This window comes from Mesoplodon bidens (assembly GCF_964165515.1).
Source record: "Mesoplodon bidens genome assembly, chromosome: 5".
NCBI classification, from domain to species: domain Eukaryota; kingdom Metazoa; phylum Chordata; class Mammalia; order Artiodactyla; family Ziphiidae; genus Mesoplodon; species Mesoplodon bidens.
This window is the reverse complement of record NC_138161.1, coordinates 123240891-123258015: the sequence shown is the minus strand read 5'-3', so window position 1 is coordinate 123258015 and position 17125 is coordinate 123240891. Positions and strand designations below refer to the sequence as shown.

The following is a 17125-nucleotide window of genomic DNA, read 5'->3' as shown; positions in this document are numbered from 1 at the left end:
TCGGGTGAAGATATAAGAATGGCCCGTGATCCTGTGGCCCAGGGACAAGCACGGTCCACATCTGGTGCATAAACGTCCTTCCAGACGTTCATATGTGCAGAGATACACAAGCATATTAATCACGTTTCAACTTTCAGGGTAGACTTGACTCCAGACAAAGATCTCTAGGGGTTAATCCCAAAAGACTGTAAAATCCAAAGATCAGCTCAACAGAAGAGACAGGCAGAGGGCAGGTGGAGAGGCTTACACTTGAACAATAGTTTCCCTAAGCTTTCCGGACGCTGAGAGTTTCTCTGCTCCAAGGTCAACAAACATAATTGTTTTGGTTAAGTGTTGTGTTTAGGTAAGTGATGTCAAAAGGGTCAAACATGTTTTCATTCTCAACGTTTATGAGCGACACGAAGTGCCACAATGTAGCACTCAATTGTCACCGTCTTCCTGGAGACCTTTGAGAACTTAACTTTGAGAACTTAATGAGTTCATCCTTTTACACTAGGAGAGAGTTCAAACTGAAAGAATCTTTCCGACGAATCACATTAAAATTTACTCCAGACAGCCAGTGTTCTGAGCTAGAAGAGTAAAGACAAGTCTTCCACATGCGCTTCATTTGCTTACATGGCCTACGATTCCCTAAGAAGAAGTCCACAATTTATACCCCAGCCAAAGGGAAGGATGAGCGGGCCAGCTCTGTCTCTGGGAAGAAAAGGAGGAAGAAGAAGAAGGAGGCACATTTTAGTTGCATGGGGAAAATGCTAAAGCAAAGCCACCCGGACTTCAGTGGGTGCTTCTGGATCTTGGATGCACTGAGAGCTCTGGAGGATTTGGTGGCTGGAATGGGTTAGCCTAGAGGTGGTTAGACTGTCCCTCTACATCCACAGAAGAGCCGTCACCAGCAGAGAGATCCTTTAGGCAGTCAAGCAGAGGTGCTCTCTGAAGAGCTTGGGAATAAATGAAGTGAACCTGAATGGCCCTGTTGTTGAAAAGATTACACTTGTCAAACAAAATTGGATCCGCTGGAGGACTGAGTTGGAAGATGAAGTATCTGAGAAGTATCCGCTGCAATGGTGGTCTTGGTGTGACACACCTGGTCTCTGGGTCTTGCATTTTTAGTCTCGGACTTAATTTGTGAAAAAAATAAAAATAAAGGAAAGGCACTTTCAAAAAAAAAAAGAAAATTTACTCCAAATGTCTTTTAACTTTTGGACTTTAAATAAGAGATGAAGGTTTTCCCTGAATGAAAATGTATCTTCTTGCTTAATGCAATGATAAATTTCCACAGAAGCTGCCCAGATTATACTTCAATGAAACCAAAGATCCAGAGAGGTCACAAGGAAGAGATTGAAGTGACTTTCAATTTAAAGTGATTAGAGGTTCAGGAAAAGCAACCCTTCTGGATGTCAAAGTTGTCCAGACTCTCAAATCTTGACTTTGTTGATTCAGAACACCATTGTGCTAAGTGGCATGGAGGCATCCCCGTACCAGCATATTCCTTTCTAAACTTTTTCTCCCCCTTTCTCTTCATGCTCTGCACCTATTCCTACCACAGAGTAGATACAGAGAAGGTTTGTACTAAAAGTTATAAATGAATGGATGAATAAATATCTCTACATGTCCATCAGAAATCCCACTACCTCCTGGTAAATTTTTTAATATCAAGTTTGCATTTGTTATCTTATTGATTCATAGTAAAAACCAATGTGTGTAATTATTTTGCCAACAGCCTTCCCAGTGGACAGCAGCATATGGTGGGAAGATCATGGGTTGCTGAATATATATATAAATTTGAGGCTTTACTACCTCTTGTGCCCTTGGACAAGTTGTTTGACTTTCTTTTGCCCCAAATGTCTTGTTTGTGAGATGGGAATACTAGCATGTATTTTGTGTTGGGAGAGACAATTCTCCACAACTAAAGAAGAAACAATTCTTCCCCATTCTTGGCAGGTCAAGTTCTCACACTGCCATCTCTCTGGCTCTCTGCAGCCAGAAATGTTCTCTGCTTTTAAGGACTCGTGTGATCCCTTGGCTCCACTGGGATAACCCAGGGCCATCTCCCCACCTCAAGGTCCTCAATCACACCTGCCACATAAAGGAACATACTCACGTGTCTGGGCAGTGGGGATTAGGATCTAGACTAATTAAGACTTAGGGGAAGGACATTATTCTTCTGACCACACTCTACTTCTAGAAGCCTCCCAAGATTTGCTAATTCTCAAAATTGTTCAACTTGACCATTTCCCAGAAAGGTTACAATTTTTCTAAAGGTGAAAGTCAGGCAAAGTCACTTCCTCAAATATATTTATGAGCAGCTCTGTACGCAAACAAAAACAAAAAGCACTGTGCTGGGTGCTCCAGCCTCGAGGATGAGTTAGTCAAGAAGCCTATCCTTAAGGAATTTGCACTCTACCATTGAAGGTGAGAAACAAATATTCTGAGAGCATCGGGGGTGAACAGGAGTTCTGTAGAGCAGTGCTTCTCAAACTTTAACATGCCTGCATGTCTCCAGTTAAAATGTACATTCAACAGCACAAAATGGGGAGTAAGGCGGGTGGAAGGGGTGAGCACAGAGATAAGAGCCCCTGCGCAGACAGGACGGATCCAAGACTGACAGACCGGGGCCAATCCAATAGCCCATGCCCCGCACCTCAGCTTCTCAACTTAACAGACGCAGGTGAACACACCAAGACAGAAAACCAGAATATTCCTGGGCCAGAAGAATGTGGCCAATCACTGCCAGCCATGAGCCTGCCACCACTGCTGCAGCACCGGGTCTGCACGTGATGGGTGTGCCCGGATGAAGGCTCACTCTCCCCGCATCCCTCCACTCCCTCCCTCCCTCTCACTCTTCCTCTCTCTCTTTCTCCTCCTTTCTCCCCTCCTCTCATTCTCCCCTCTCTCATTCTCCCCTCCTTTCTCCCCCTCCTCTCATTCTCCTTTCTCCCCTCCTCTCATCTCATTCTAGCCGTGTACACACGGTTATATTTAAAATAGGTAACCAACAAGGACCTACTGTATGGCACAGGGAACTCTGCTCAGTATTCTGTAACAACCTAATTGGGAAAAGAATCTCAAAAAGAATAGATACATGTATATGTATAACTGAATCGCTTCGTTGTACACCTGAAACGAACACAACATTGTTAATCAACTATGCTCCAAAATAAAGTAAAAAGTTAAAAAAAAAAGAATGTATGGGTTTTCAATGCATTAACAGTGTGACTTTCTCACCAATAGAAATCACAGCTATTTTCATATCTTAGGATATCGTGTAAGCTCATCATAACCTTGAAATTATGGTAGTTATTAGACTTGCTGCTAGATCTTGTTATATATAATGTATATAATATATAAGTTACACATTATAATGTATAAAGAAAGAATCACGTATGTTTTGCTATCACAAAATTTTTTGAAAGAATATATGGGTTTTCAAATTGAAAGGGCACACAAAGTGTCAAGAAGGATAAATTTAAAAAATATTTTAAGAAGACTAACACCTAGAACGTTGTGGTGATACTTCAGAAAACCAAAGGTAAAAAGAAAATCCTAAAACTTCCAAAGAAAATAAATAAGTAGACAAAAAAAATCCATGGCAATCGGATGGTATTGCATTTCTCACTGTCATACTGGGGGCAGGAAGACAAAGAAACAGTACCTTGAAACTATTTTCAACTTGTAATTATTACCTAGTCCTTTAAGAATGAGGAGAAAATAAATGTTCTCTAATATTCAAGAATTTAAAGTTTGTAACCTGTGAAACTCTCTCTGAAAGAAATGCCTAGACAACATGCCAGAGGAAAACAAAAGCAAGAACAAAAAATTAAGCTAAATGATGATACAGGGTAATAGCAGTTTGGAATTATATCACAATATGAGACTACGAGGAAAGGAAAGAAGGAAAAGAAGAAAAGGCATGAAAAGTTTCTCCTGTTTTTAAGAGAAGGAAGAAGATACTGGACAGGAAAAAATGTAAGTTTTAATATGTCTATTGATGGTTTCTAATTTTTTTTTTTTTTTTTTTTTTTTTTTTGCTGTACGCGGACCTCTCACTGCTGTGAGAAAATTACAGAATAGTCACTTGACCAAAGAGGATATGCAGAAGGCAAACAGACACATGTACAGATACTCTACATCACTGGGCATTAGGAAAATGCACATTAAACACAACAAGACACCATGTCACATGCATTAGAGTGGATAAAATAAAAAATACAACACCAAATGCTGAGCAGATGCAATGCAGTTGGAACTCTCATGCACTGCTGATGGAAATGCAAATGGTAAAGCCACTTTGGAAAACAGATGGATGATTCCTTACACTGTTAGACATACACTTAACACATGACCCAGCAAGTTCACACCTAGATATTTCCCCATAAGAAATGAAAACTTAGTTTGCTCTACAACCTGCACATGATTGTTTACAGCAGCACTAGTCAGACAAAAACTGGACACAACACAAACGTCCATCAGTAATAGAATGGATGAGCAAATGGTGATATACCGGGGAGTATCAGACCATGAAGAGCAGGAAAGATCTGTGCCCACACTCAGTGATATGGAAGAATCTGTCAACACCACATTGAGCAAAAGAAGCCAGACATGATAGGGCACATCTTGTATGCTGTCATTTATACAAAGTACAAAAGGAGCAATGCTCGAAGGGAATGCAGACTGGTAGAGTACACAAGTCAGATGCTGGTAATAGTTTGTTTCTTAATCTGGGTGATGGTTATAGGGGTATGTTCAGTTGTTGAAAATTTACCAAGTTGTGTACTTACGATCTGTGCCCTTTCCTACAATAAATTACACTTGAACTTTTTTTTTTTGGTGGTACGAGGGCCTCTCACTGTTGTGGCCTCTCCCGCTGCGGAGCACAGGCTCCGGACGCACAGGCTCAGAGGCCATGGCTCACGGGCCCAGCCACTCTGCGGCATGTGGGATCTTCCCGGACTGGGGCACGGACCCGTGTCCCCTGCATTGGCAGGCGGACCCTCAACCACTGCGCCACCAGGGAAGCCCAGAAATTTTTTTTAAGTGTATAGAGAAGAGGAGCAGAAAGGTACTCTACACTGCTACTGGGATTTTCCCTTGGGAAGGGAGTGAGACTGGGGGAGGGAAAAATTGAAAGGGATTCTTACGTTTCATGCTCTACGCCTCTATAGTGTCTGTACAAAACCTTTTACAATGATAGTATATTCGCGTATTATCCGTGCCATTTAAAAAATTTCAAAGAGGTTTTTTTGACATTTGACATGACTGAAGAAAACACATAGAGTAGAAATAAAACTAGACTCTAACAACAGTTCAGCTAAACTTAGTGGCAGATACTATGACTACTACTGATGGCTTCAATATCACGGTGAGTATAAGCAAGAATATTCCCACACAGAATGTGGGCTTCAGGAAAACATAAATCCTATAACTGGCTGCCTGAAACAGATACAACTAAAAGAATTCTTTTAACTGACAGACAAAACTTAGGTGAGATTCCAGGCAGGTGCTGAGATGGGCAGGTTGTGTGTGACAAATGCATGTTGTTTTCAAAGGTGATGAAAACAGTCAGGTAGTAGCTGAGCCCTGATTGCGGTAGTCTTGGTCTGCTTCTCACGATTATTCTGTCTGTGTGGCCTTCACAGGCATTTGACTTGGAGGCCACTCAACCCCGTGAGAACACTGTAAGAGCAGAGTTACAAAAGCATAATGGTAACAACCATAAAAGCAATCATCACAGCCATAAAAAGCACTTGTTAACACCAGTATCATGGTAAAAGCATTGAGATGAGCCAGTCACTCAATGAAAGTTGGAAACTACAGGTTAAAGAATCAAAGTCCAACAAAACTGAATTTTTATGTCCCAAACAACAGCTGAACATAACACATACAATAAAAATAACTGAAATTCAAGAAAAAATAAGAGATAAATTGACATTAGAAACCTAATTGTTCCACTATAAAAGCAGCCAAAGCTACCATTTATTGAGATTTTTCTAAGTGCCTGAAACTGTGCTGGGCACCTTACATACGTTATCTCAATTCTCACAGCCCTATAAGACAGGTGCTGTAACTGTTCTTCTTGTTTTACCAATGAGGAGACTGGGATGCAAAGAGGTTAAGTGTCTTTGCCATGAATATTCAGCTAATCAGAGGTGAACCCGTGATTCAGACTTGAGTCTGTCGAGCTCCAGGGCCCATGCTCTTAACCACTACATTATGTTGCCTCTCGATATGAAATAACCAGAATGCGAGTAATCGATAAATAACAAACTAATAAAAGAAATTGCAGGGGCTTCCCTGGTGGCGCAGTAGTTGGGAGTCCGCCTGCCGATGCAGGGGACGCAGGTTCGTGCCCTGGTCCAGGAAGATCCCACATGCCGCGGAGTGGCTAGGCCCGTGAGCCATGGCCGCTGAGCCTGCGCGTCTGGAGCCTGTGCTCCACAACGGGAGGGGCCACAGCAGTGAGAGGCCCGCGTAACACACACACACAAAAAAGAAATTGCAGAGCTGATCAACGGCATCAATTGGACAGACAAGGGAGAGATGTGAAAGATAGAAGAAAAGAATACACTTTGTTTTAAAGAATATAAGGATCTCATAAAAACTCACATTATATGTGAAAGGAGATAAAACGAAGCCAGAACGTCTAATATTCCAAAATGTTAAAAACAATAAAAGTAGAAACTAAAAGTGCAGACAAAATTCCTATCAGCTTCATTCATAATAGCCAAAAACTGAAAACAGCCCAAATGTTCACTAATTGGTTAGTGGACAAGCTAACTGTGACACATCGACATAACAGATACTGCTCAGCAATGGAAAGGAGCATTCTGTTGATGCATGCAACACATGGATGAATCTAAAAAATATTATTCAGAGCAAAAGAAGCCAGACACAAATTACGAACACTGTATGATGGCATCTACATGACATTTTCTAAGAGGCAAAACTACCGGAAGAGGGAACAGATCAGTGGTTGCCAGGAACTGGCGGTAGGATATGGAATTTGGTTACAAAGGAGCATTGAAAACTTTTTAGAGTGACAGAAATGTTCTATATCATGATTGTGCTGGTTGTCCCACAGTTGTATACATTTGTCAAAGCTCATTAAATTCTCTGGTTAAAAGGGATACATTTTATTATACATAAATCACATCTCAATGAACCAGAGTTTTTAAATGCATGCAGAATTTAAAAGCTCGGCACCATATAAAAATTTTAAGTGCTTCAGTACTTCCTACATCAAGAAGAAAATTCCTTATATAACAGAATATTTTGAAAGAATATTTCCATATTAAAAGTGTGGAGTTCTCCCAAAGCAGTGCTTAGAAGAGCACTTATTTTTCTCTTAATAAGATTAATAAGGAAGAAAAAATAAATAAAAGCAAACCCCAATTCTTCCCCCAAATCGCTAATCCCTAATTAGCAAATTTATTAAAAATTTTTAAATGTGGGGTGAAAAAAACATATTGGCAATGAATAGAAATAACTATTTTAAAGTAGGGATGATATTCTAAGCTATGCATTCATAAGTATGATTACTAATACTCTGTAGGTAGCTGCTAAGTATGAAATAATAAATAAGATATCACAAAAGAAAGAACATAAATAGGTCAACAGACTAATTACAGAAATAGAAACAGTTATAAAAGGTTCATGCCCCCAAAAAACAAATGGCACTACTGGAGTCACTAGATTATTGTCTTAAATTTCAGAAAACAATTTACTCCTTTCTTGCTACCAAAACTATTCCAAAATATAGAGAACAGCATATAACTAATTTTGTTTTTATAAAGTAAATGTGGTTTTGATCATAAAACCTAAAGGCACCATGAAGAAAATTAAATGATAGCTCAATCTTCTGAACTTAAACACAAAAATGCAAAATAAAATCTAGGACACCAGGTGTGAGTTTAGGGAACCAACTCTACCACGGGGATTGGCTCCAGTCAGGGGGCTAGGGCACACCCCAGAGGGCACAGCCAACAAGACATTACGGCAAAGACACCACAGGCCTCCCCCAAACCCAGAGGCTTGGTGTAGACACCAGGCACTGTGCCAGGCTGAGGATACAGGACCACATAGTCCCACACAGTCTCACTGCGGTGGCTTCTCTTGTTGCGGAGCATGGGCTCTAGGCATGCAGGCTTCAGTAGTTGTGGCACGTGGGCTCAGTAGTTGTGGCACACTGGCTTAGTTGCTCCGCGGCATGTGGGATCTTCCCAGACCAGGGCTCGAACCCGTGTCCCCTGCATTGGCAGGCGGATTCTTAACCACTGCGCCCCCAGGGAAGCACAAGGGACTCATCTGCTGCTGGACTCGAGTCCTTTCAGGAGCTTTCTCTGTCTTTAAATTGATAGCTCTATGCTTTTAAGGCAACGTCACTCTGTTTTATCTACAAATATATTGAATATCTGTCAAGAATACTATTTTGTTATTACCCTTTGTGAATTTTCTTGTCTATGTTGCCTGCTTGTTCTTTCAGATAAAATTATAAGTAAAATAGCAATTATGGTAATAAAACGGTTTTTTGAAAACACATTTTTCCTATATTGTCTTTTCACCAGTAACATGGCATATTTTAAATTTTATTTAATTTTTATTTAGTACCACTATGTAAACTCTTTGCCTTCCTGCCAGTTGCATTTATTTTTAACTTTATTGCATTGGTCAGAACTCCTAAATAATGATATGTAAATGGGCTTTCTTGTTCTCAGGGGTTTTGTTGCTCTTGTTGCTGTTTTTGGGGCCACACTGGATGGCATGTGGGATCTTAGTTCCCTAACCAGGGATCAAACCCATGCCCCCTGCAGTGGAAGCACAGAGTCCTAACCACTGGACTGCCAGGGAAGTCCCGGTCTTGTTCTTGGTTTTAATGATAAATGCTTTACCATTAAAAGTAATAAATATATTGCTTTAAACAATAAAAATGAGGAGATAGACATCTGCTAAGCCAAATATTGGCAATAAGGCATAAAGATGACTGCACGTCTTTTCAAAGTCATACAGAAGCTTTATTTAACAGCCGCTGCCCCCCCCACCGTTATTTCATTCTCTAGCAGAATGTACTTCTATTTACTATTTACCACGGATACAAGCCAAGCCCCTGTGAAGCTATATGTTAACCTGTACACTTAGACTTTTGTCCAGTGAAGAAGCAAATGATTTTTGTCTAGTACTAAAGATAACCCAAAAGCTTATAGTTTTATTGCCCTGTACAGCACTAACTGTTTTGCCTGTAAGGTAACCAACTAGCTTCAGCACGTCCTGCCCAACTGACAAATGCTCTGAGAACCAGCCCCATCATGCTGCTAGACTCCTGGGTTAGGTAAATCGTTGACATATACTCACTCTACATTTAGATGAAAGTCATGTTTTCAACTTTTGAAAAATTATACTGCTTATACGTTAAACAAATAATGACACAAATCACCACCCAATTACAATTGTGGTAAGGGCTCTGAAGGAAATGGGGGTGACCTGTCAAGGATCGAGGGGTTCTGGAGGAAATGGTGCTTAAACGGAGGCCTGGAGGCTGGCTGCACTCAGCCAGGGAAGAGCCATCCACAAGTTGCTCCTTCCTAGGGTAATCTACTGACTACATCTAAACATTCCCAAAGTCACAGAGGAAGGTAACCGAAAATTACTCTCTACAACTGAAGCAGAGTTGTCTTGTATTTGTACACCAACGCAATTGTCAAAATAAAAATAATAAATAACAATGGTAGTTATATCTACTGTTGACTCAGAGTTTACTACAGTGCTCCAGGTCTCCTACTAAACACTTGAAATGTATTACCTTCAATCCTCACGACAGTCCTAAAAGGTAGTTACCATTATTATCTCCACTTTACAGATGAGAAAACTGAGGCTCAGAGAGGTTAAGTTACATGCCCAAGAGTACACACTAAGTCTGCCTGATATCAGAGCTGAACTCCTTTGCTGTCCTGCCTCTTCCAAAGATACTTGTTCAAGTTTGTGCTCCTTTATAACGGGGAAGGAGTATGTTATTTTCATTTTTTTAACATAGCCATTTTTAACATCATGGCAAGAAAGGAACAGGGAGGTGAGATGTGAAGGGCACTGTGGTTCAGTGTTTACTTTTGCTGGCCCTGCTCATTTTCTAAAGCTTCCTGCTAAGGTGATTTGGAAGTAAAAAGCAGGGTTTGCTTAGAGTGACTTTTCAAAAAGAAGAGTGTCTTGTTGAAAACCTGTTTACTCCATGCCTCTGCTTTTAACTATTCCCCAACACAGCTCCCTCTGTTGCTTTTCTCTCATCTGTAAGCCCTGAGCACTTGTCCAAAAGCTTTAGCCCAACTGAGTAGGCAAAAAGCCTTCTCCACCACTTAACTTGCAACTGGCTATAAGGTTCTCGTTAAGTGTTTGTCTGACTATTCAGTCAAGGATAGAGAGTCCATTGTGAGCAGAGTCCATTTGCCTTGATTGTGTGTAAGCTTTCCAGAATTCACTGCTTGGTTTTTGTTCCTTTTCTTTTTCCTTTGGTACTTCCTGCTTTTAGGCTGAGAATTATATAAAAATGTAATTATCCTGTCACCTTCCTTAATCTTATATTCAAGGAGAACACATGTGTCTTTTGTGTTTACCAAAATATTTCCCAAGTGACCCAAAGGTATATTGAATTCTCTCCTGGATTCCTATGGCTTGGAGTCTAATACCAGCCATGGGCCTTCATGACTTATTTAAAATCTTGAACAGCCTACAACAAAATCACAGATTCCAAAATACCTGAACTAAAGGCCCCTTAGAGATTGTCTAGTCCAACTTCTACATTTTACACAGTGAAAAAGAAAGGCTGGTAAAGTTCCTGTGCTAAGACCTCACCCGAGTATATTAATATTTACTTTGCATTATATATTTTGCCTTCCCAATTATACACTCTTTGAAAACAAAGACCCTTGACAAACATTTTTCATATGGCATCTGCGACATATATCTATGAATGGAGTAGATATTTAGAAGGGATGGGGGCATGGGTATTTTATAAGACCTTCTGCTCAGGGACCTCTGCCCTAAACTGAATGAGATTAGATACAATCCATAAGAGATGCACAAGGTTTTAAATGAGACTGTCAGGAACCTAGAGAAATTTCATCCCAGCTCAGTGGGTCTCCTGGGGGAGCTTTGGGCTTTATTCTGTTTGCTTTTATTATGTATGTAGTACGTGGATACACACTTGTGAAAGATTCAGGCAACACAGTGTCTTTCTATATAAAATATCTGATCTACCACTTAATTGCATGTGACCTTGGACAAACCCCTTTTAACTCCCCTGTCTCAGTTTCCCCACCTGTAAACTTTAAAAATAAAAAACTCAGTTCATATGGTTATTGTGGTAATTAAGTGAAATTTTATATTTATACTCTATATATTAAGCTATCATCACAGTGCCTGGAGCACATTTTGTGTTCAATAAATGATAAGTATTACTATATAATTGTTAGGATGATTCCTAACACTTGAATGGTAATTTTCATTTTGATCCTAATAGAGAGTAGAAGTGAGTAGTGTCCTCCCCACTTCAAAGATGAGAAAATTGAGGTTCAGAGGGGACAAATGCTTGTTCCAAGGTCACCTTTCTAGCTCAGAAATGGCAGATCTGAAATTCAGACCAACCCACTCTGCATCAAGACCCTTCTCTTGCCCCATGGTAATGCCCCAAGGTAATGCATACTACCTTGCATTAATGACAAAAAATAAATGAGATTCAATCAACAGTATTTTTAAAATATTGAGCACCTCATAGATGCCAGGCACTGTTCTAAACAGTGAGGCTAAAAACAGGGGCAAAACAGACAAAAATCTCTGTTCTCATTCTTGAGGGTGAAATACATAGTATGTCAAATGACGGGGAGCACTACAAAGAACGTTAGCTTGGGAAAGGGAGAAGGGGTGTGTCCAGAACTAGAGGACAGAGTACAGTTTTAGAGACGATGACTTGGGTTGGCCTCACCGAGAAAAGTGACCCTTGAGTGAAGATCTGGGGAGGTGAGAGAAGAAGGCAGAAGGACATCTGGGGAGAGCAATACAGAAAAAGGAAATGGGAAGTGGAAAGGCCCTGAATTGAGAGCATGCTGACTGGTCCAAAGAATAACAAGGAGGCCAGTGAGGTGGATGCAGAGTGAGCCAGGAGAGGGGATGATGGGATGAAGGCAGAGAAGTAATGCGCAGGAGAGCGCTGGTGGCCAGACAGTGAAGAGTGGGCAGGACTTCAAAAGGATGAGAGCCACTGGAAGGTTTTGTGCAGAGGAATGTCATGGTTTGACTTCTATTCCAAAGGCTCGCTCTGGCTGCTGCACTAAGGTTAGACTACAGGGAGGCAAGGGCAGAAGCAGGGAAACATGTCAGGGGACTATTGCAAGAGGAAGAGGATGGTGGCTTGGACCAGGATAACAGCAGTGCAAGGAGTGAGAAAGTGACCAAATTTTGGATAGATCCTATTTTATTATGAAAGTGTTCAAACATTGTAAAAGCAGGGAGAGTGATACAGAAAACCCCCATAAATCCATCACTCAGATTCAGTGATTTTCAAGATTTTGCCACATTTCCTTAATCAGCTTTTTTTTTTGGCTTAAGTATTTTAAAGTGAATTGCATACATCGTTATCAGTTCACTGTTACATATTCTATGCAATACACGTATCTTTAAAAATATGAATATTTCAGGGGTGTGGCCAAGATGGCAGAGTAGAAAGACCCTGAGCTCCCCTCTTCCCATGGGCACACCACAATTATAACTACTGACAGTGCAGCTATTGATGAGAAAGCATAGAATACTAGCAGAAAAGATCTTCTAACTAAGGATATAAAGAAGGAACCATAACAAGATGGGAGGAGGGACAGAGTCGTGGTATAGTCAAGACCCATATCCCGGGTGGGTGATTCACAAACAGGAGAATAATTGTGGAAGTTCCTCTCAAGGAGTGAGGGGTCCAGCCCCTACACTGGGCTCCCCAGCTGGGGGTCCTGCTCCAGGAAGACAAGTTCCCAAAACACTTTCCTTTGAAGGCCACTGGGGCTTACTTCTGGGAGAGCCAGAGGGCTGTGGGAAACAGAGACTCCACTTTTAAAGGGCACACACAAAATCTCACACGCTCCAAGACCCAGGACAGAAGCAGTCATTTGAAAGGAGCCTGGGTCAGACCCACATGCTGATCCTGGAGAGTCTCCTGGAGAGGCAGGAGGTAACTGGAGCCCCCCCTGGGGATGCAGACACTGGTGGCAGCCATTCTGGGGAGCTGGTTCTACCACGTGGACACTGATGCTGATTTACCAGGTGAATTCTATCAAACACTGGGAGAGAGAAGGACCTGCGGCGGGTGCGCTTCGGCCGCCGCTCTGGCCTGGTGTCCTCCAGCGGCTGACTGAGCGCTCAGTGCGGCACCATGGGGAAGCGGGACAATAGGGTGGCCTATATGAACCCAATAGCAATGGCCAGATCAAGGGGTCCAATCCAGTCTTCAGGTCCAACGATCCAAGATTATCTGAATCGACCAAGGCCTACCTGGGAAGAAGTGAAAGAACAACTAGAAAAGAAAAAGAAAGGCTCCAAGGCATTGGCTGAATTTGAAGAAAAGATGAATGAGAACTGGAAGAAAGAACTAGAAAAACACAGGGAGAAATTATTAAGTGGAAGTGAGAGCTCATCCAGAAAAAGACAGAGAAAGAAAAAAGAAAAGAAGAAATCTGGTAGGTATTCATCTTCTTCTTCATCAAGCTCTGATTCTTCCAGCAGTTCTTCAGATTCTGAAGATGAGGATAAGAGACAAGGAAAAAGGAAAAAGAAAAAGAAGAGCCGTTCCCATAAATCTTCTGAAAGTTCCATGTCAGAAACTGAATCAGACAGTAAGGATAGTTCAAGAAAGAAGAAGAAGTCAAAGGATGCAACTGAGAAAGAAAAGGACGTTAAAGGACTCAGCAAAAAAAGAAAGATGTATCCTGAAGATAAACCTTTATCATCTGAGTCCCTGTCAGAATCAGATTATACTGAGGAGGTACGAGCAAAAAAGAAGAAAAGCAGTGAAGAACGAGAAAAAACAACAGAAAAAACAAAAAAGAAAAAGAAGCATAAGAAACACAGTAAGAAGAAGAAAAAGAAGGCTGCTAGTTCAAGTCCTGACTCACCATAACATTAAGAAGAATCAGGATTCACTTATAAAGAAAGTGCAATGTCTAAGGAAATTTCAACTGTGAAAATTATGACATATTTACTAAAATGCATGAATTTTCTTGTTTTTAGAATTATTCCTGGACTGTCAGTAGCCACTCAGATGCCGCTGTGTGAAAGGGCCATAATTGTTGCCTGCTGCTTGAACATCTGTTTTTTTCTCTTCCAGTGCTTAATAACTGGGAGATAACACACCGCAGTCATACTAGTGGTTAAGATATTTGGGAATAAAGTTAATATTTTTAACTAGAAGTATCTAATGATAAATCAACAGAAACAATCTGGATACATCATTAAGATGTAATCAGAGATGACCAGATGACTCTAGTTAACATTTTTGAAGTAGGGATTACGTTGATGTTTCAAAATCCTTACTCTGTAGATAAGCATATTTTAATTTTTTCCCCTTGTATACTTTTGTTTACCTGGGGAAGGAGCTTTTAGGGGTGGGGGTGGGGTTTGATATCACTTCAGCTAGCAGAATAGCGTGCCTTTATCCTCACACATCTTATTTTTGTGGACACAGTAGCCATGCTTCATGGGGAGGTCAGGGCCGGGTATGGCAGTCTTGCCCTTTACTGAGCTTAGTGACATCGTTGGACTCTGTCGTATGCTACTTTGAGTGAACCAGAGAAATAGCCTTTTGCAGCATGAGGATGCCCCAAAAGCTCTGGGATTTACCTCCACTTCAATAATACTGAATGTTTTTTAGCATTAGAATGTGTTATAACATTTGAACTAATTTTGACTACACTTTGGCTTTGAAAAGGAATCATTTCAAATGACACTGGTACTTTTTGAACTTGATAGCTAAAGATTCTAAAATGCATGTTTTATACTGTTAGGTTTTAACCAGTCAGGAAAATTTTATGTAATCAGTGATAGTTCCTTTATTTTTTGTATGAGTTTTGTTTAGGCTGTAATGTTTAGCTTTTTATTAACTCCTTATTCTTGCTATTCTAAATTCCTTATTGTGTTTAACAGCATACTTGCCAAGATATTTAGCATGTAAAAAGCAGGTTTTTGATGTGTTTTTTGTTGTTGTTGTTTGTTTGGTTTTTTTTTTAACAGCTTCATATTGAAGCTGAGACTTAACCATAAATAAGTTGAGTGACAGGCCTGGTATGCTGTGTCTTGTTACACAAAACTATTGCCAGAATCTTAGTAAATATAACGTTTTAAAGGTTTGTCTTTGTATATTCACAATGGATTATGACAAGTTAAATTTAAGTGAGAATTACATAAAAAAAAAAAAAAAACACTGGGAGAAGAGTTAATTTCTATCCTTCTCAAACTATTCGCAAAAAATGCAGAGGAAGGAATGCTTCCTAACTCATTCTATGAGGCCAGCATCACCCAGATACCAAAACCAGACAAAGATACCACATGAAAAAGAAAATTACAGTCCAATATCACTGATAAACCCAGATGCAAAAATCCTCAACCAAACACTAGCAAACCGAATCCAACAATACATGAAAAGGTTCATACACCACGATCAAGTAGGATTTATCCCAGAGATTCAAGGATGGCTCAATATCTGCAAATCAATCAAGGTGGTAACACCCATATTAAGAAATTGAAAAATAAATATCATATGATCATCTTAATAGACACAGAAAAAGCTTTTTACAAAATCCAAAATCCATTTATGATAAAAAAAAAAAAACTCTCCGGAAAGTGGGCATAGAGGAATATACCTCAACATAATAAAGGCCATATATGAAAAGCCCACAGCTTACATCATCTACAGTGAAAAGCTGAAAGCAAGATCAGGAAAAAGACAAGGATGCCCACTCTCGCCACTTTATTCAGCAGCCCACTCTCACCACTTTTACTCAAGGTAGTGTTGAAGTCTGAGCCACAGCAATCAGACGAGAAAAGGAAGTAAAAGGAATCCAAATCGGAAAAGAACTGTTACTGTTTGCAGATGACATGATAGTATATAGAGAAAATCCAAAATATGTCACAAAAAAAAAGCTATTAGAACTCATCAATAAATTCGGTAAGGCTGCAAGACACAAAATTAATATACAGAAATCTGTTGTGGTTTTATACACTAACAGTGAACTATCAGAAAGAGAGATAAAGAAAATAATCCTATTCACAATCATATCAAAAAGAATGAAATGTCGAGGAATAAATCTAACCAAGGAGTTAAACGATTTGTTCCTGGAAAACTACAAGACACTGATGAAAGAAATTGAAGATGACATGCACCCCAATGTTTATTGCAGCACTATTTACAACTGCCAGGACATGGAAGCTACCTAAATGTCCATCAACAGAGGAATGGATAAAGAATATGTGGTACATATACACAGTGGAATATTAGCCATAAAAAGGAACAAAACTGCCATGTGCAGAGACGTGGATGGACCTAGAGACTGTCATACAGACTGAAGTAAGTCAGAAAGAGAAAAATATTGTATATAAATGCATATATGTGGAATCTAAAAAAATGGTACAGATGAACTTTTTCACAATGCACAAATAGAGACACAGACATGGAGAACAAACATATGGATAACAAGGGGGGAAGGGGGGAGTAGGATGGATTGGGAGATTGAGATTGACATATATACACTACTATGTATAAAATAGATAACAATGAGAACATACTGTATAGCACAGAAAACTCAGCTCAGTGCTCTCTGGTGACCTAAATGGGAAGGATATCTAAAAAAGAGTGGATATATGTATGTATAACTGATTCACTTTGTATAAGTGATCCACTTTGTACAGCAGAAAATAACACAACATTGTAAAGCAGCTATACTCCATAAAAAAAAAAAGAAATTGAAGGTGACATAAACAGATGGCAAGATATACCGTCTTCGTGGACTGGAGGAATTCATATTGTTAAAATTACCATACTATCCAAGGCCATCTGCAGATTCAATGCAACCCCTATCAAAATACCAATGGCATTCTTCACAGAATTAGA

At 40.1% G+C, this 17125-nt stretch overlaps 1 protein-coding gene across 1 annotated transcript; it reads left to right on the top strand.

Annotated features, from left to right (window-relative positions):
• Positions 1-13319: 13319 nt before the first annotated feature.
• Positions 13320-15569, top strand: LOC308617431 (protein FAM133B-like). The gene has a single exon (XM_081234598.1). It carries the CDS (start codon positions 13397-13399, stop codon positions 14138-14140), a length of 744 nt encoding a protein of 247 aa, XP_081090724.1. The 5' UTR covers positions 13320-13396; the 3' UTR covers positions 14141-15569.
• Positions 15570-17125: the final 1556 nt, after the last annotated feature.